Below are 20,569 nucleotides of genomic sequence, written 5' to 3' on the forward strand. Positions count from 1 at the left end.
TACCTCTGTAGCCGGAGCCATCAGCCCTGTTTTATGGTGGAGGCTAAAATCAGACAAAGAAGCGGTCCTAAAATAAACTAGTCAAAAATGTCACTTCTATCATTTAAGGTCTGCATTATTATTTTAAAGACTTCTTTAAAATCATTCAGTTTTACTTTTAAAACATTTACAAATTGTCCTCTAAATTTGTCAAATCTGAACTGCCTGTATAGCATGATTTGTTTTAGCTTTTCCGCATCTATGAATCTGTTCAACTGAAACACTGTGCTTTACACAGGCTCAGACAACAGCTTTCAGCTGACATTGAATGAGAGAGAGACTCTTGAGGCATCAGGACTGGTACACTGCATTCTCATAAACCTTTAACTTCAGACTTTATCTGCCATCTTTTCTTTAACTGTAGCCCATTTTAAGGCATCTTTTCCATAAATTACATGTATTGTAATTTAGACATTACAAATTTCCACTCAGAATGAGTCTCTGTTGCACTGAAACTGTGGCAGTTTCAGTCACAGCACATGCCAGATTTAGATAAGCAAACCTGTTTTGGCCAAATCACATTCTTATCTTTTAAAATCAACATTAACAAGCCTTTATTTAATCAAATGCCTTTTACACATTTTAAATTTAGCAACTGTTAATCCTGTAACACTGCTTCTGTTTATTTTATCTTAAAGAAATAATAAGAATTATTCTAGTTCTTAATAACGTTTAAAATTTCATTTCAATTTTAGTTGTCAGGTTTTCAATTACCATAATTTAATACCTGACTTCAATGTTTTCTCTAGGAGTTTATCAATCTGCTTCTATGATTCAACTTTTGAGGCTGCGCTCCCTGCTTGTGATACATTTTTTTGATTATCATTATAAATCATTCATTAGATTTGTCTCTCCATACCATCTAAAACCTTATCAAAGCGTTTCATTCAAGACACAATCATCCTTTTAGTGACCGGTACTTTAAAAATATTTTGCAACTCATTTAGTCTTATCTGTAATTTTACGTCAACCGGTACTTTTTATAGTTCTTTCCTTTCAAAAGGAATTCCTTACACTTAAATCTTTCAATCTTCTCACAACCTTTAAAAGTTTCATCTATCAACTTTCTTTTCTCCCTCATTTACTTTTACAGTCACTACCCTGCTGACCGCAATAAAACACTCTCTGTTATTCTGCCAACAGTCTTATCACTCTGATCTTTCTAACATCTCCACCCTACCTCACACCCCCGAAGCAGTGTGTTGAAAATGTAAACAGAGCCGCTGATAAGCAGTTGTCTGTATTTTTCTATTATAGTCTCGTTTGCAAATTCAATTACAATAGCCGAATCATAATCTTCATCATGTTAACACTGATCTACTTTCTAACCCATATTAACACAGACTTTTCTTAAAATTTGTGTAATTTTGGCACTTTCTTTGTTTGGAGCCAGTTAAGTTATTGTTTATCTTTCCAATCACAATCAAACTTTTACAAAACATCATCTGCAAATCTCTTCAGAGCGTGAGCAGAACTGCTTACAGTATTTGCTCTCTTTTATCTCACTATTTATCAGGACTGTTCAGTTACTCTTCATACAGTATTAAAACTTTAACGTGTCATTAATTTCATCAACACTGGTTTTAAAAGCTTATTCTTCTATCAAATGGTTAGTTTGCAGATTCAACTTAAATCACAAAATTGTATTATAATTATTCAGTCCCACTTATCTCTACTGTTTCACAGAAACCACAAGATTCCCTAAATCTTGTTCTCAGTCTCTAAATTACACACAGCTATCCTAGATGCTTGCACCTTCAACTCTTGTTACAAAAATATGGCAATCTATTCTTCAATACTCTTGGTTTCATATCATTAATACAATAAAGCATTCACATCGTAATTTCAATCATTATTTTATCTCTAAAATATAGAATTTTTCCCGTTTTGCTTACATTTGCGTACATGATTCCTTATCTTTTATATCATGTTAATCCCTGTTAATCATACTCAATGCCTTATTTTATCTAAAATTCACTTCGTACAATTTCAACTTAATTTGACTTAACAGGCGTTCATAAATATGAATTGTATCTTTCCCTACATGCAAAGTGTCCTTCTGCATCGACTCTGTTCTCTTTTATCTGCTTCTTTCCCATCCAACAATTCACTGTCCGTTCACAGTTTTTACACACGTTTAACACACACACAGCAGCCATTCTGTTTTCCCTCGTTCTTTTCTACTGACTCTTTTACGACATTAAGTCTTATCTTACTCAAGGTTTCCGCTTCGGGAAAATCGTGATATTTGATGATAAATTGGTGTATAAAAACGATCTGGTTTACTGTTAGATGACCCCATTTTGGCTGAGTTCCTCTTTTCTGGATTTCACAATTCGACACGTGTCTTACAGAATCTGTCAAACGTCTTCGACAGACCCGATCTTTTACTCCGAGATCGGACGGACCTCTGCTTGTTTACGTTCCACTCAAAGTTTTCTCACGTGCGCTTATTCGCTCGCTCAATTCTTTTTACTTGATTAACTCAACCTGGTCTTGTAATTACGTTCCACTCAAAGTTCCCCCACGTGCGCTTATTCGCTTGACTCAATTCAATGTGGTAAAACTTCGAGTAGAGCACAATCACCCAGAAACTTCTTAATCCTGTTTTAAACTTTCTCTAAGGTTTACATAAATTTCGAGTAGAACGTAATCATCTCAGCAGCTGTGATTTCTCTGAATCACCAGTGGATCCCCTGTCCACTAACGAGCTAAGTGAGGCAGAAACTGGTCTGCTTTGTCAGATCAATTTCTCCCCATAAAATTTGTGATTAACTGACTCACCTCTCGCTCATACCAAAAAGCAAAACTCAGCCAATATGGTTCACGTTCACTCGCAATTATCAAAATAATTTAACTGTCTCTTACCCTAGATGCTTTTACTGCCTCCGAGTTCTTTCTGAATCCAGTGGGTTCCTCCTGGCCCTGATAGCAGTTTTGGCTCTTCTCTCTCAATTCGGCGAGGTAAGACTAAAGCCTTTTGTGCTTTAGGGTGATCAGTCCGTCAATACGCTTTCTCAGGGCCAGAAGAAACCTCATGGTTCGCACTTCTGACACCAACTTGTTGAGGCAAAAACAAGTAACTAACAAAATAGCATCAGGCATAAGAGACATCAGGATTCAAATTGTCCTTAAAAGATATTTATTCTTGCAAGAATGTTCCCAGTCCATCCACAGTCCAGCTGCAGGCGGAGTGAGACCCAGAGCAGAGGTTGGCCAGCATTTTTATAGTGTTATCTCTTGTCACCCTTCACAGCACAAGGAACAAAAGGGACCCCCCTTGACCCCTCCCCAGCACGGGAATCTCCTTACCTCTGAAATCTCTCACACACACACCCTGCAGCTGTATCAATATCATAAAAGAAACTCAAAATACAGCCAAAGAACGCATGGCATTCGTTTGTTAAATCGTTGAAAATAAAATACAAAGAAAAGATGAATTTTCCCACAACAGGCACTTATTATAACTCCTTTGAATAAAGCTGGCTGCTAAATGTACTTGGGTTTATAAGCTGCGGATATCACATCATTAAACCAAAGTTGTTTTATTAACACTTCAGGGTTGAAAAAGCCCTGCGTAACTTTTTTCACACACACAATCATGACACTTAGATCATAATATTACAAACCACACAGTGAATATGATCTATGCTAGTAACAGCTGATTTTACCATTTCCACAGGTAAAGGTACATTCTGAAATGTCTGCAAAGTATTTCAATGTTACAGTTCAACAGTTGTAATAGGCGTTTTTGTTTAGCTATTTAATTCAAATGGAAATACTGTGATGGAGATTTGCTGATCCTGAGGGATCCTCGCAGATCATGTGACCTTCATATTTCACTTGTAAGAAAACAATGAATCACAGAATGTAAAGAGAAATAAATGAACACTGTGATTTAAAATGACAGATCTGTCATCTATCAGTGAATAGGATTATTTCAAATGTTTAAAGATGCTTTTGTCATCAGAGTGAAATCAGAGAAATGTGTAATCAGAGTTCTCCACAATGAAAAGCTACAGTAATCTTACCTCATTATTGTATTATATTTCGAGCCTCTTCTCCTCCTCCTCTTCTTTCCATGACTGATTTGAAAAATAAAATCACACAAATAATTAAATGCTAATTTAGCAAAAGAGAGATGTTTCCTCTTGCTATAGTTTCTAGGTGATACTTGCCATTTCTAAATGTACTAAAATATCTTTTGTTAAAATAATAAATGCCTTTCTTTTATATTGCAGTATCTTATTTATTTTCCAAAGCAACATACACACATGTTCTCAAATAGGTTCATATCTGAATGAAGGTCAGTGTGTCTGAGGCCGTTTTCACACCTATAGATCGTTTGTTTTGTTCCGAAACAGGGACTTCATTTGTTACAATGTTGCATTTTCTTCTTGGTCCGGTTCACTTTCACAAGGCAACATTTCAAAGCGTACCGAAATGTCACATGCGAGTACAACTGTGCTCTTATTGGTCAGCGTTTCCTCTGCATCATCATCAAGATGATTGACAAGATCCCTCCACAAGATTATTGTGGCTTTATTTGTAACTGTCGAGACACAAACACTAGGCCTATATGAACGTAGCCATTATTCCTGCTGTTAAATGATACACTACATTTGTATTAATAGTGCTGTAAATTCCCTCTGGATCTTCCAGCGCTGTCTAGAGATGAACTGTGTGAAGACTTACGCAAACACTACATGAATGTTATAATGCAGTTAGAGCAGGAATCAAGGCTTCTTTAGATTAATTAACTGAATGAATCACTTTTTTACAACAGAAATGAATCAACACTGAACCTACATAAGATGGATTATGACACTATTTTGTTCTAGATCTGCCGAGACAAACTTTGTTGCATTATTTTCCTATGATCCGTGTAAAGCTGCTTTGAAACAATCTGTATTGTAAAAAGTGCTATATAAATAAAGGTGACTTGACTTAATAAATGTGACTAAGTGAGAATTGTGACGATGGCACTTGATCATGTATTGTTATTTTACAGTTGGATTTTATCACTTTGTTAGGTTACATATGTATGGTTTGTGATTTAATTTGTTGTTAAGCGTTGTATTTTATAACATTTGTTAAATTTTCTGACCATGAGAATTGCATTAATTGTATTTTATTTCATCTACAGAACCACATAATTCAGAGAGGTTCAGCGCTAACACCTTTGGAGCAATGCACAACATGCTGGAGAAATGTTCACTGCCCTTTTTGTGAAAGCAGTATTTTTAAACAGACAAAACGGGACAAATTGAATAAACACATTAAAATCCACTTTAAAAAGGCTGTTGTTTATGGAGGTATGGACATCTGGAGCTATTTTTTAATATACAGTGGCAATAGATATTATTTTACATTTATCCATTTGGCAGACACTTTTATCCAAAGCGACTTGCATTGCATTTCAAGGTACACATATTTAATATTAGTCCCTTTGGAATTAGATGGTTTTCTGCATGATTTAGACAAAATATTCAATTATCTTCATTAATGTCTAAAGGTTACACAAACAATCCACACTGAAACTTAAGCTAACAAAACACAAACAATTATACAGTGCTATGCATAAGTTTAGACACCCATACTAAAGTTGACTAAAAAGAGGAATAAAAAATCATCTTTTGGAAACTGAACTTAATGCCTTGATTTAAAAAATTAGGAAAAATCCAACCTTTAAGGACACCAATTTTCTTTGTGAATGAATAATGTATCGTAAATAAATAAATGTTCTTCCTTAAAATACAGGGTGCATAAGTTTGGACACCCCTATGTTAAATTCCCATAGAGGCAGGCAGATTTGTATTTTTAAAGGCCAGTTACTTCATGGATCCAGGATACTATGCATCCTGATAAAGTTCCCTTGGCTTTTGGAATTAAAATAGCCCCACATCATCACATAGCCTTCACCATACCTAGAGATTGGCATGGTTTTATTTCAGTTAGCCTAATAGCTAGTTTGATTTGCATTGAGAGATGATCTTATGGAAAGTACTCCATGCCAATCTCTAGGTATGGTGAAGGCTATGTGATGATGTGGGGCTATTTTAATTCCAAAGGCCAAGGGAACTTTATCAGGATGCATAGTATCCTAAAAAAAACTAAAAAAAAAAAACTTAAAAATAAAAATCTGCCTGCCTCTATGGGAATTTAACATAGGGGTGTCCAAACTTATGCACCCTGTATTTTAAGGAAGAACATTTATTTATTTACGATACATTATTCATTCACAAAGAAAATTGGTGTCCTTAAAGGTTGGATTTTTCCTAATTTTTTTAATTAAGGCATTAAGTTCAATTTCCAAAAGATGTTTTTTTTATTCCTCTTTTTAGTCAACTTTAGCATGGGTGTCTAAACTTATGCATAGCACTGTATATTTCTGTATTTATATTTTGTTATAATAATATTTCATATCTATGAATGCATCCCATTAAACATGCAAACACATAGGATAAGTTTGAGTAGGGTTGGAGTTAAAGGAGATGAAAGGCGCCTCAGGATTAACTCCATTTGTATGGAGTTTTGATTTATTCGATTTATTTTTCACTTGAGAATTATTGTTAAATGTGTGCCTGCATAACTTTTATAAGATTTATTTTCTTTGGTTTGATTTTATTTTATATAACTTATTTATTATTTAGTTGTATTTTTATTTAATTACTATTATTTATTTGGATCAATTATATCAAATGTTCAAACGCTCAACCTTTGTTTTCATATCATTATTTTTGTCTTTTAAGCTTTGTTCAATTTATATTGTTAATCATTTTACTCAACAAAACAAATGGATAAAGTATAATTTTAACTTTTAAACAACTATTAACATTTGTTAATAGTAGTATATTGTATTTTGTTAATAGGACAAAACATAATTCTTATATTTTATCATATTTGAGATACTACATTTTCAATTAAATCGTTTAAATGCCTTGCTGCGCCCACTTCCGGCATCAGACTGTCAGGCTGGCGCTGTCGTCCTCACACTGCTATGACGTATGGTTCTGCGGTTCTGCAGTTAGACCTATCTCGAAAGCACTGCGAGTTTGAGTCACTTATAACGTGCATTTGAAAAAGCAACATCTTTCAAACATCTTTCCAAACATGAGAAGCATGTATGAACCTCTTGTCCATCAAAAGACAACATTTAATAACATGCATTTACTCCTTGAGCTCATCCTTCTGTGAGATGATGTGTTTCTTACACAGAATAAGGCAGTCGTGTGTTTATTAGTCATGTTTAATCAATCAAAGCTTTTCAATCTTCTGTTTATTCAGATACAGCAATGTGTGTGTGAATGATGTGTGTTATTGTACTTCTGCTACGGGGCATATTTGGCGTGTGTGTGTGAGAGCGCCTTCTGGTGTTCAGATAGATGTGCGTGTGTGTGTGTGTGTGTGTGTGTGTGTGTGTGTGTGCGTGCGTGCGCGCGTGTGTGCGTGTGCGTGCGACGCTCTTTGATGTTCAGATGGAGCATCATTTACTAACGATCAGCCGCTACACTGAACTGCGCATAAAATAATCACAGCCTTTGCCAAATCGAGTGCAGTTTCATTGCGATTAATTGTCCAGCCCTAACACTAACAATAACTCTATACACCACAGATGATGAACAAATGACAAGGAAGCACAAAAAAATGTACATACAGCACACAATAGTAATTCCAAACAAGAGTTGGTTGTCAGTTGCCAACAGCACAGCAGCTCCAGACACACAATGACACTCAATCCCAGTGTTACTCAGTGTTACTCATGTGTGGAGCGAATCAAAGCAATATTCGTGTCTGTTTTCAGGCCTTCCCGCTGAGCTCTCTCCAGCACTGGACAGCTTTCCTAATATTAAAGCTCTTGCCCAGACATAACCCTTCATTTTCCAGTGGTTTCTTCTGAGCTTTTCTCTTTTGTATTGTTTATCCTCTCTATTTCTAGAGTCTTTCTTCAAGTCTCCCTCTTGATCGTTCTCTCTCCTCAGTTATACGCCCCTAATGCTGATTGGCTATACGTTTCTTATTGTGTTGGACCGACTAACATCCAAACAGCATATTTCAAAAACGACTTACCCCACCTTTAAAGGGAACCAGACTTTTATGTTTTCATATTATATGAACTGTGTGTGATACTAACCCTTGCTTGCAAGTATAATGTTTCTGCGGCGATAGTAAATCACACAAGAAGCTGCAGCCACCAGCAGAACACCAAGACCAACAGCAACAGCATTAAGAACAATCCATTTTACATCATCTGAACCTGTAATGATATAGAATGTCATTAGTGTGATGTGTCTTATATATCAAACATTATAAACATCAGTGAAGATCTGATACTGTAATGATAAAGACAGTCATTAGTGTGAGTGTGTCTGATCTATAACACACACTATAAACATCAGCACTATATAACCTGAGTGTAGATCTGATACTGTAATGATAAAGACAGACATTAGTGTGAGTGTGTCTGATCTATAACACACACTATAAACATCAGCACTATATAACCTGAGTGTAGATCTGATACTGTAATGATAAAGACAGACATTAGTGTGAGTGTGTCTGATCTATAACACACACTATAAACATCAGCACTATATAACCTGAGTGAAGATCTGATACTGTAATGATAAAGACAGACATTAGTGTGAGTGTGTCTGATCTATAACACACACTATAAACATCAGCACTATATAACCTGAGTGAAGATCTGATACTGTAATGATAAAGACAGACATTAGTGTGAGTGTGTCTGATCTATAACACACACTATAAACATCAGCACTATATAACCTGAGTGTAGATCTGATACTGTAATGATAAAGACAGACATTAGTGTGAGTGTGTCTGATCTATAACACACACTATAAACATCAGCACTATATAACCTGAGTGAAGATGGATAAAAAGCTTAATAAATAAATCATTAACAAACATTATATAATGCTAACGGATCGTTAGTTAAAATATTAAAATAGCTATGAGATAACATGCCTGATAATGTTTACATAAATGTATTAAAGTCCCTGTAAAGTCAAAATTAAGTATGTGTTCTGAGTTTGTCACACCACAGAAATATGTGTTATTAGCCACCCAGCCAAATTTGAATGATAAAAAAAGCCGGCAAATACATAAAATAAGCTATCAAAATCTTGAAAAAATGAGCAGTTGTCTCTGCTCTCAAACGCTGGGGGCGTGTCCACTAGCTGCGCTGAAACCACGCCCACTCGCGGGAAAGCTGCCGTCACTGCTACAGCCGAATGGATGCTCCTAGCAGCAGTTTTACAAAGCCATACATGTTCGAGCCTGGACTACCTAGTATAATTATAACATAAGCACACAAGGCAACTTACACTCATTGGTGGGCACGCACTGCCGATGATGGCACCAGTTGTCGGCGCGACGGGAGTATGAACACCGAGGCGGGAGATAGTCAGTTCGCCCCCATTCACCAGTAACAGCGGATTATCAGTGAATCCCAGTTGTCTCCGACGAAAGTTTATAAAACTATCCCGTGTAAAATGATCACTACAGAGGCGGATTTTGGCGGTGATCCTCAGCTCTCCATCAAGGTGGCTCTTCACTAAATTAATCCACCTCTTCTTGATGTGATCGTTTTTTGGAAATTTTAATAAGGACACCGATCTGTTTTGTACGTGATCGCATCCAGGTAATATGCATTTCCGTGACGAATGCATAGCTAGCTAGCAAACTATAGGCTGTAGAAACTAATAGTACTGACAGTAACTCGCGATCGGCAAACTGATGTGATTGTGTCTATTTAGGGGAGCGGCCAGCGTCAGGGGCTCCAGTGCGTCATCAAGTAGGGGCGTGTCCAGGAGCTCAGGGGCTCCGGTGCGTCATCGAGCCCCCGTTTTAGCCCCGCCCAAAAAATCCGGAACACAGCAATGGTGAAAAACTGTTTAACGGTCTAACTCCACAATTCAGTACTTCACAGTTCACAGTCTTTGTAATATGTTTTAGCAATAAATTGCTAACATTTATAATGTGTTTAGAATTTTTTTTTAGAATTGCCTTTACAGGGACTTTAAATATTGCATGATGATTGCATTATCAATCATTAAATATGAATATTTATCTTACGCAAACGCATCGCTTCGCTTCAGAAGGCCTTTATTAACCCCCGGAGCTACTTGTGTTTTTTGGTTTGGCCTTTCTCTCTCCCGAAGCTTATTATTCATTACAGAATCAGATTCACTCAGGTTATATATATATATATATATATATATATATATATATATATATATATATATCTAAAAAATTTGTTAACAAAATGCATTTTAAATCGCAAATCTCAAAAAAAAAAAAAAAAAAAAAAAAAAAATCAAATCACATTTATATTTTTTAAATTGCAATTAGATTTTCCCCCCAAATTGTGCAGCTCTAACAAGCACATTATCTATTTTTTCTAGCTATGTGAATATATATTAACTAATGATCTGTTTTATTAATGAAAGCTATTATAAAGCGTTACCGAAGAGTGTTCGTTTATTTTGTTCTCTCCTGTTTTTATGCTCAGCTAAGGAGGCAAGCTTTTGTTGTTTTTATTGTTTTCTTTTTTGTGGAAGGTTATGAAGTTTAACCCTAGTTAGATGGCTACTTTTTTTTTTGCCTTTTCTCTCTCCCTATTTTAATACCCAAGTGTGTTTGTGTATGCCTGGAGCATTTAAGTGGGAGGTGTGACTCTGGGAGACTCTGTTTAGTCTAGAAGTTAGAGGAGCTCTATTATATAAACTCCTCTTTCCTTATGTGGGTCCCTCAGGAAACTGGTGATTCGAAACAAATACATTAAAATCCATTTGTATACTTATCTTTTTAGATTCCTGCTTCTACAATAAACCATAATGATGTGATAATTAGTGAAATAGATTTGACCAATAATTTAAATAAATCTAAATAATTTAAATATGTTGTTTTAGTAGTTAGTAATAATATAATTTAGTTTCTTTAAAAATATCTTGAAATATCATTTTGCAGTGTTTTGTTAAACTCCTTAAAATCTATTTAAGATTGTACCTTTAGTGATTAAAATTGGTTTAAGTTAAGTTAACATCATATAAAAACACAAAAAGGTTCACACAATGCTGATGTAAATAAATAATATATTTTTTAATTAAAACACTTGATATACTCACCACTGACAGAAAGATCGAATTTCCTGAATATGGCGTATCTGTCGCTGGTGATATCAAGGTGATAGAGTCCACAGTCTGTGGTTCTGATGTTCATGATGATCAGAGATCCAGTTTGAGGATCCAGCTCCAGTCTGCCTCTGAATCTCCCATCACGAACATCATCATATGTGGAAGACGTTTTATTGATTTCTGCTAAGATGTCTTCATGTTCAAATCTCCATTGTACCAGATCATCACTGTCTAATTCAGTAACACCAGATTCTAGAATTACACTCTCTCCCTCCTTTACTGACAGTCTGTGCAGTTTGCCTGTCTCAGGATAAAACATACATGCATAAAATTCATGAGAACATTCACAGAGAACCATAATAATAAATTCTATACACATCATTTATTTAGTTAACTTTGGTTACCAATGAATACTAAAGTAACAGTTTCAGATACAGATTTTTGTCTTGATGTTTTTGTGTATGTAAATTATTTACAGTGCTGATTTGAATACAACCATTATTACATTTAAATACTGAAGCGACTCACCTGTAACAGTCACTCTGAATGCCTTGTGTATGGTGTATGATCTCTTCTTGACATCAACTTCATAAAGTCCAGAGGTGTTGAATCTGATGTCGCTGATGATGAGATTTCCAGTCTGATGATTCAGGTGCAGTCTGTGTCTGAATCTCCCATCAGCAATATCCTCATGTGTAGATAAATTCTGTTGAACTTTTTTGATTTTAGCAATATCATCTTTCCCTCTAAACCTCCACAGTACCTCATCGTCTTCCAGTATTTCAGTATCAGTGTGTAGAACAACAGAATCTCCCTCTGTCACTGACACAACCGTCACTCCATCAAACCTAGGATCCTTGACAGCTGAAGAACAAACCAGAAGAGTTTGTGTCAGTTATCACTTTTATAACTCTCTGCAGTCTAAATTTGATTTATTCAGTGATTTTTTTCTGTTTATTTTTATTTTTTTTCTGGTCCAAAGCAGATGGAGAAAGCACACACATACTACACACTTATGTTCATCAATGCAGCACTTAAAGGGATACTCCACTTTTTTTGGAAATAGGCTTATTTTACAACTCCCCCAGAGTTAAACAGTTGAGTTTTATCATTTTGGAATCATTCAGCCGATCTCCGGGTCTAGGGGTCCAAATTTTAGCATAATGAATTGAACCGGACAAGACCATTAGCATCTCTCTCAAAAAAAATGAACAAAGAGTTTCAATATTTTTCCTATTTAAAACTTGACTCTTCTGTAGTTACATCGTGTACTAAGACCGACGGAAAATGTAAAGTTGCGATTTTCTAGGCTGATATGGCTAGGAACTATACTCTTATTCCGGCGTAATAATCAAGAAACTTTGCTGCAGTACCATGAGTCCAGCAGGCGTAATGATATGACGCAGCGCCTGATAATAGTCCCCAGCTCGGTAGCCTATTATCAGGCGGCATGCGCTGCGTCATATCATTACGCCTGCTTCACCCATGGTACAGGTTAGTGAGACACTAAAGACCTTATTCCCGAGTGATAGTGTTGAAAGGGGGCAAGACGTCGTTGGATTCTTTGTGAGACTCTTAGGCGGGGTTAGATTGTGGTCAGGTAACTATAATTCTTGATCATTTTATTTTATGCGGTAAGAATAGCAACTCTTAGGCGTCCACTCGTGCGTTCAGAGGTGAACTCAACGGAGTTTAATATTTTCAGGTGTCAGGGACACTCGGTTCAACCTAAGTCAGGTGCGTAGGGGAAAAATCTACCACAGATCCACTTCACATGTTGACTACTGTATGAAACCTCAGCTGAATGTGTCATGATTCATGAACCACCATTCTTCTTCGAATTTTTGGTCTACATTATTGTCTTCTGTCTATAAGAATAAGTCAGTGGTGGTGGTGGTGCAATGGATAAGACACATGCCTTTGGTGTGAGTGACCCGGGTTCGAATCCTCTGACATATATAGCAATTTGGATAAAAGCGTCAGCTAAATGAATAAATGTAAATGTAAATAAAGTCATGCCGTCGCGTTTATGATCAGACGTATGGCTGTATCAGTATCTTTTTTTGCACATGTATATTTCACTTGCAGAAGACATGATGAAATATGAGCTGCTTGTTCATGTTTAGAGTTCTGGAGTATATGAAATATGTCCTTAAAGGATTAGTTCACTTCAGAATTAATATTTCTTGATAATTTACTCATCCCCACATCATCCAAGATATTCATGTCTTTCTTTCTTCAGTTGAATAGAAATTAAGGTTTTGGAGGAAAACATTCCAGGATGTTTCTCCATATAGTGACTTCAATGGGGTCCAACGGGTTGAAGGTTCAAATTGCAGTTTGAGTGCAGCTTCAAAGCGGCTCTACACGATCCCAGCGGAGGAATAAGGGTTTATCTATAGCGAAACGACCGGTTATTTAAAAAAACAAACATTTATATACTTTTTAACCACAAATGCTGGTCTTTATAAGGCCGGCGGTATATTTATTTCACATCTGCCCATGGTGTCCTACAAACAATGTTAATATTAAAGGCTATGAAAACAAATATAGTGAATGTAACCATGTAGGCTCTTGTATATTATGTGGAAAAAGGATTAAAATCACTTTATTCCATTACTAACCTGACGCAGATTTGCGGTAACAGTGGATGCAATGTAATCTACTAGAATCAATCATTTCAGAGTAAGTCAGAATAAATCCAAATGTAACAATTCATTAGTAGACAGGTAAACGTATCATGACAATTACAGAATCAATTTAAAGATAATCAATACAAAATATCAAATACTCTGAAGTAAAGAGTAAAAATGCATACCTGACATTAGAAAAAATATATAATGCTGAGTGACCGAGGACATTCAGCATTACAGGCTGATCTGAACTACAAATCACGCTGAGACTCTTGAGGCTTTTCTTTAAATACTCAGACCAAGTTCAGAAATGTCAACATTATGCAAATGAGAATTTGATTTTATTTTAGATGAAAAAGTTCTGTTTGTGAGTCTCTGGTGTATTTTGGGATTTTCTATAATTATAAATCTGACATTATATACAAAATGATTTTTTTTTTGTTTAATAATAAGATGCACAATAAACTTCATCTGAGATGTCATACAATTTGGACTTCTGTAACTATTGACTGATAATTAGTAAATCTGCTAGATCAGATTCAACTCTATTGCCATTGTACAGAGTGCAGCACAGAGCCAATGAAACACAGGCATTCTGAGTTATCAATATTGGAAAAGTTCAGGATCAGAAGACCTCTAGACCTACTCGTCTAAATTCATCTCAACAATACAGAATTTCTCACTGCTGTTTTGAGAAGAAAATTATTTAAATTACATATTTTAATTGTCTTTTTAAGAAATCTAAGTCCAGCTGGTGACTGTGCTGATATGATCATTTTACCATAGAATTAAAATTAATCTAAATTAGTTTTTCCTTTTTTCCTTATAATAAAGAAGCAATTGTATTGAATATTAAAGGGTCTGTTTGTCAGTTTTCTTGTCAGATAATGACAAATATTTTATTCATAAATAAAACAGAATTCATAAATTCTTTGTATAAACAACAGTTTCCCAGTAACATTTTACATCTGTAACAAAACATTGTGGAGAATTTAAATTGTTTATAGGGTGTTAATTATGTAAATAGCAATTATTAAATTAAAGAACTGTGAGACACTCACCACTGACACTGAATATCCTCTCTGAGGACCCTCTGGTAGTGCTGATCTCTAGTTTATATTCTCCAGAGTCTGTGGTTTTGATGTTTGTGATCTTGAGATCTCCAGTCTGTTTGTGCAGCTTCAGTCTGTCTCTGTATGACCCTTCAGTTTTGATGGAGTCACCACTGATTCTAGCAATGCGATTTCCATTTACCCTCCATTCTATCACATCATCTCTCAGTATTTCAGTAACATCAGTGTGTAAAGTGACAGAATCTCCCTCAATGGCTGATACAGTTTTTGCTTTATCTGCATCACCAAACACACCTGGAGAACAAACAGAAACAGTCAGTCAGAAATTAAACATATAAAACACTCAGTAATCATGAATCTTGCCGACTGATCAGTGGCACTAATAAATCTCACATGATTTGCAGCAGTCTGCATTAAATCTGAAACAGCACTGTTTTTTTTTTTTTAAACAAGTGGTTTTCTTTATTTTGAAGTTTAAGCTTGAGTTAGCAAACTGTACTTTTTTATATAATTTATGTAATAAATATAACCTTATTGTAGTGTTACTGATTAGTTACACCGATTCAGACGTCACCTGAGTTCACTGTTGGAAAGATTAGTTGTTTTAACCATTCATTAAAATGAATCGGTTCAAAGGAGTCATTAGTTCGCGAATTGGACGTGTCGTGCGCGTTGTGTGATTATGCCAGCAGTTAGGACACTGACATCCAAGATTTGTGTCAACATAAAAACATTTCATCACTGTATAGTTTTATTTCGTTTAATTAAAGTGTTGTTTAAGTCAGCTGAATGTCCAGAACGCTTTTCAGAGAAGATAAGGAAACTTATTTAGCAAAATTCACACCCAGCAGTAATTCAGAAAAAAAAAGGTCTTTCGACCTTTTACCACCGTGTCGATTTATTTTTGATTAATATGTGCGTGCGAGGGAGAGAGAGCAACACAGCGCCTAGTTTGACGACGGTGAAGTCGTTTACACAGAGAGTGCGCGCGCGCGACCGGCTCTCTCTCTCTCTCTCTCTCTCTCTCTCTGCTCGTTCTTTCAGTTAAACATACACCCTGTCACAAACGCAGCCGTTCATCTACATTACTCACCGATCAAATAAGACTTTGGCGGGACAAAAAATCATTTTGGTGGGCGCTAAAATGCAGGAAAATTCATGCGCGAGTTTCCATTAGACTCGCACGGTAGCCAGGCGTCTCATCAAATGGCGAGCTCAGCTCAGTTGACGCTGTGTGCTTCAAGATTCGGACGCAAGTCCTAAGATTCCAATTGGCCAAGAGAAAAAGTGCTAAGATTCCGATTGGCCCAGAGAAATGTCAATTATAAGAATTATCCAATAATGTTTCGCAATTCTAGCCTGCATGGCAGTTACTGTGAGAAACAATATACCCCCCCCCCCCCCCCCCTCGAAAAAAAACTCTCCGGTTCTACGCGATTCACGTAAATGACCAAGAAAACGGCGATTGTCGCCGAAAAGCGACAAGTTTGCAGGTATGCGAACCATGTTGCGACATATGCGCTGAAAACAACAAGGCCTGTGTGAACACTGCCAGTGTCTACCATACGGCTACTCCCGACTAAAATATCATGTAGTCATTATTGTGCACTATACAAAAGATGTCCTACAGCAAGTGATCACAGCTGTTACATTTTGAAATTCAAAAGAACATAATTATTTAAAAGAAAATGCTAATTTCCAGTGTGTAGAAAACGAAAACGAAAGTGCTGCAGTTATGTTAAAAAAATAACAACAGTCACTTACCGATCGCAAATGATAAGAAAAGAACATGTGTAAATGCGCTTTTCATGTTGATGTAGAGATGATTGTTGGATAGTAGATGATCCGTAGAGTTATTAAAGTCCTCTGTTCTCCCAGTGTTTCTGAGCCGCGCCCTGAACCAGAGATCTTATTGTACGAGACGACTAAAAAACCAAACAAAAACACGTCGAGGCGTTTACGCCGATTTATTGTTGTAGTATATATATTGCTTATTTCTATTATGCTGAAAGAGACTGGTATTGCTTATGGACTTCAAAACAATAAAAAGCGAAGTCCCGTTTTCAAAAATGGCTGAATCTTCCTTGTGTCTGTATCAGATATAGGCTTGTCTACAGCGCCACCTACCAACCAGAGCCATTTCTCAATATGCGTTCTTCAGTGATCTTGTGTCCTTGGCTGCGTCCGAAACCGCGTACTCAATGAGTAGGTACTTATTTTCAATGAGTACTTACTTAACGAGCGCTAAAAGAGTAGGTACTTTATAGCCAAATCTCGTTGAGTATGAATGCGAACCGGACATCTGCCATGTTGACGTTATCATGTGACCTACGACGCGTTATCACAAGCGCAACAACTTAAAAGATTTGAACGACACGTTTAATTCATCTATCTGTAAATATTGATATTGATTAAACTTGCTCATTTTGAAGAAACTGCTGCCCATTTATTTTTTGAATACATTTAGGGTTGATAAAAGTTCTTATATTTAACCCTACTAATGTGACCCACCGTTTTATCCTTACAATATTATTTATTTTTATTACGAAATCCCAAAATGGTCATCTCTTGAATGTTGTTAATTTCTTTATTTTATATCCAAACATTTTTATCCACAAGCAAAAGTGGCTAACTGCTTTATGTTTTCCTCTTTTTCTTTTTGAATTTAACTCTCGTTTCATCCCTCAGGCCTAGGCCTATAAATAAATTATTTTTTAAATGTATTATAATGAATTATTTAAGAAAAAATATATAAAAATATTCAACCTTGTACTAGGTTATTTTTTCCCTGTGTAAAAAATCTCATATTATGTATGCAAACCCATGATATATATATATATACACACACACCTCATAACATCAGTAACTCAACAGCCCTACCTAGAACGGGTTTCCTCAGCGTTTGTAATGTCTGCACAAAGGGCAGCTGTGCAAAGATTTGCCTTTGGAGAAAACTGTTGATTTTATACTCATTTTATAAAATGTAAGTATCATTAATATTAAAAATTAATATTACCCCAGAATGAATTGCATTGATATCCCACCCCAAAACATACAATAATAACAACGATAAATGCTGACCAATACTTAATTATATTACTTTTTACTGAAAATATTAGTAAAAAGTATATAGTGAACATATCTACATTTGCATTCAAACAATTAAATAAAGCATTAATTAAATAATTATATTGTATTTACTGACAACAATGAGAAATATTAATAAATTAGTAAAAGAATGAATGAAAGTCACCATCACACAATAAACAAATGCATATACAAGTCAACACATGAAACAAAGATTTATTCAAACTACAATCATGTATGTAGGCTGAAGGCGCTGAGGTTGTTGCGTGTTGTGCTTCACAATATGAGGCAATAAGGGCAGGTGGAGTGATGGAGGGACTCGTAAGGGCAGGTGGAGTGATGGAGGGACTCGTAAGGGCAGGTGGAGTGATGGAGGGTCTCGTCCATGGCACCATCTCCAGGATTCAGCTCTGGGCTCCTCATCCTCAGCACTCACACCAGCCTGCTGACATTTCAGATTCTACAAAATGCACAAACATAACACAAAAGCAGTCATTTTAACCACACAATGTCATATGATTTCAGTATTATTTAGAAGACAAAACCACTTTTTTTCACAAACGCCACCATCATCTTCCCTTGCAGGTCCTGCTCCACCACAAAAGCTGTGCAGCTAATGCACAGAAATCAAGAATCAGAAAAGTACTGTAATAGCTCTGTTTGAAATTACACTCACTCAAAGCCTTTGATGGCAGCATTCAGCTTCATGAGCCACTCTCCACCGGATAAAAACACATCTGTTCATCTGACCCTGTAACATCCAGACAAGATTCACATTACCTCTGTGATTTATGAGCTTGTTTTAACTTTTTATCCAACATAAATGTTCCTCAATTTATCAACAGTACTAATGGACAAATAAAATAGATAACTTATGTTTAGTTACTTTATAGATTTGTTCTACATAATAGCACACATTCATCACTCAGATGTCTATTTCATGTTGTGATGTGCTCTTCTGCAATACTTACTGAAGATTTTCCTGTCAGAAGTAAATAGACATTTAAAATAAGCGTCTTTAGGATGTATATGGTTTATGTAAATCCACTTTAGAGACGTAACTTACGTGTCCTTACTGGAGCTCGCCTGTTAGCTAACGTTATACATAATAAAACGTGTTTTTACAGCAAAATCACAACTACACTAACGTCTTTACACCTTCAACAATTCAACAGTTTACTCTACAGTAGTTCAACACATGCAATTTTAACACAAGGACCCGTGTTTACTCACATTTGAAAGCACCCGCGTCGCTGATCTCTGCGATGTTTGATAATGACGTGTCCTCTCGCGTGGCCTCCTGGGATAGAAAAGTATTCATCTTCGAGCTCTTCAAAATCTGGGTTGAAGCAGTAAGCCATCCGGGAACTTCTCGCCTACTCTTTTATGAGTACTGAGGTTTCGGACATACTACTCCGTTCACGTACTGTTTTCCCCTACTATATAGTAGGAAAGTAGGCATATTCGGACGCACTATAAGTATATGTACGCCCGAATCTCGCGATAATTAGTACGTCACTCTGGTAATTCTCGCCTACTCTTTTATGGATACTAAGGATTCGGACATACTTATTCGCTCGCCTACTGCTTTTTCCATACTATATAGTAGGGAAGTATGCGGTTTCGGACGCAGCCCTTGTGTTCTCGTACTACGTCATCATCAACCGTCGAAGTTCAATTCTAATACTCAAGAACGCAAGTACAGAGGACGCATGAAGTTCCCGGATGTGTCCTTGATATCGGCTGTGTCCAAATTCAGGGTCTGCATCCTCCTTAGGATCCTTCCTACCCGGTTGAAGGAGGAGGGGTCCTCCGACGACCGCAAAGCCCGGAAGTCGGTGTTTGTGAATTTGGACAGCCTACCCTTCTTTCACATATTTTCAGAGGAGAAAAGGCCGCGAAATTTAAAAATACTAATGTTACTGTGTCACGAAATGTAGTTTTAAGAGTTTTTCAGTCGACAATGTAGTTGTTTAAAGCTCAAATCTGTGGTTTATTTATAAAGAGAGCGCCATTTTAAAAATGTTATCTGACGGTTTCGGAGTTGTGAGATCCAGGGATCACCGGGCGCTCAGCGCTCATGTACCCCGCCGAGAACAGCCTTGCCTCGGCTAGTGCCGTTCTGACGTTCGCCGCTGTCAGTCTAGTGAGAATAATTCGTCTTGTGGGTCAATATATAATTGAGGGAGATTTTGAGTTTGAATAATTCTGGGAAAAAATATATTTATTTACAAAATATTATTATCTTCCCTGATAAATAATCCCTGAAATATTTTGTTTTTAGTCATTGCCAAGCTCAGGCATAATTGATTTCAGATATTTAGTTTTAAAAACAAGAAGTTTACTCATTATTTGGTCAACTATGTTACGGACAAAACCTATAAGTTTTAACTTTAAGTAAATGGCAGACATTTAAAAAAATCATTACTCTTGGAAGAATATGTGTCTATTTACCTACCTTTTCAATTAAAATACCCAATTAATTAAGAAAATACACATTTTGTTCAATTGAAACCCCAAATTTCAAGTACTGAAGTAACCGGTCTGTATATTTTGTTTCCAAACTGCTTGATTC

General features: G+C 36.2%; 1 protein-coding gene and 1 long non-coding RNA gene across 2 annotated transcripts; both read right to left on the reverse strand.

Annotated features, from left to right (window-relative positions):
* Nucleotides 1-3,568: 3,568 nt before the first annotated feature.
* On the reverse strand, nucleotides 3,569-17,039 carry LOC311294969 (uncharacterized protein). The gene is made up of 7 exons (XM_084416097.1): nucleotides 16,672-17,039; nucleotides 14,896-15,201; nucleotides 11,730-12,065; nucleotides 11,193-11,501; nucleotides 8,174-8,296; nucleotides 4,071-4,124; nucleotides 3,569-3,881 (listed from the first exon to the last, which is right to left on the reverse strand). Exons 1-6 carry the CDS (start codon nucleotides 16,715-16,717, stop codon nucleotides 4,075-4,077), a joined length of 1,170 nt encoding a protein of 389 aa, XP_084272223.1. The 5' UTR covers nucleotides 16,718-17,039; the 3' UTR covers nucleotides 3,569-3,881; nucleotides 4,071-4,074.
* Nucleotides 17,040-18,194: 1,155 nt separating this feature from the next.
* Nucleotides 18,195-19,627, reverse strand: LOC311296206. Its single transcript, XR_014628522.1, has 3 exons — nucleotides 19,228-19,627; nucleotides 18,671-18,745; nucleotides 18,195-18,454 (listed from the first exon to the last, which is right to left on the reverse strand). It is a non-coding gene; the product is annotated as an uncharacterized lncRNA (long non-coding RNA).
* Nucleotides 19,628-20,569: the final 942 nt, after the last annotated feature.

Source organism: Rutilus rutilus (assembly GCF_951802725.1).
Source record: "Rutilus rutilus genome assembly, chromosome: 8".
NCBI lineage: Eukaryota > Metazoa > Chordata > Actinopteri > Cypriniformes > Leuciscidae > Rutilus > Rutilus rutilus.

What these genes read in the sequence shown, in the direction of transcription:
- LOC311294969 (XM_084416097.1), bottom strand. Translation starts at nt 16,717, where the DNA reads ATGAAAAGCGCATTTACACATGTTCTTTTCTTATCATTTGCGATCG. An exon ending in TTTCTTATCATTTGCGATCG is followed by an intron (nt 15,202 to 16,671) that starts GTAAGTGACTGT and finishes TTTGTTCTCCAG; the next exon opens with GTGTGTTTGGTGATGCAGAT. An exon ending in ATTCGATCTTTCTGTCAGTG is followed by an intron (nt 8,297 to 11,192) that starts GTGAGTATATCA and finishes ATATCATTACAG; the next exon opens with GTTCAGATGATGTAAAATGG.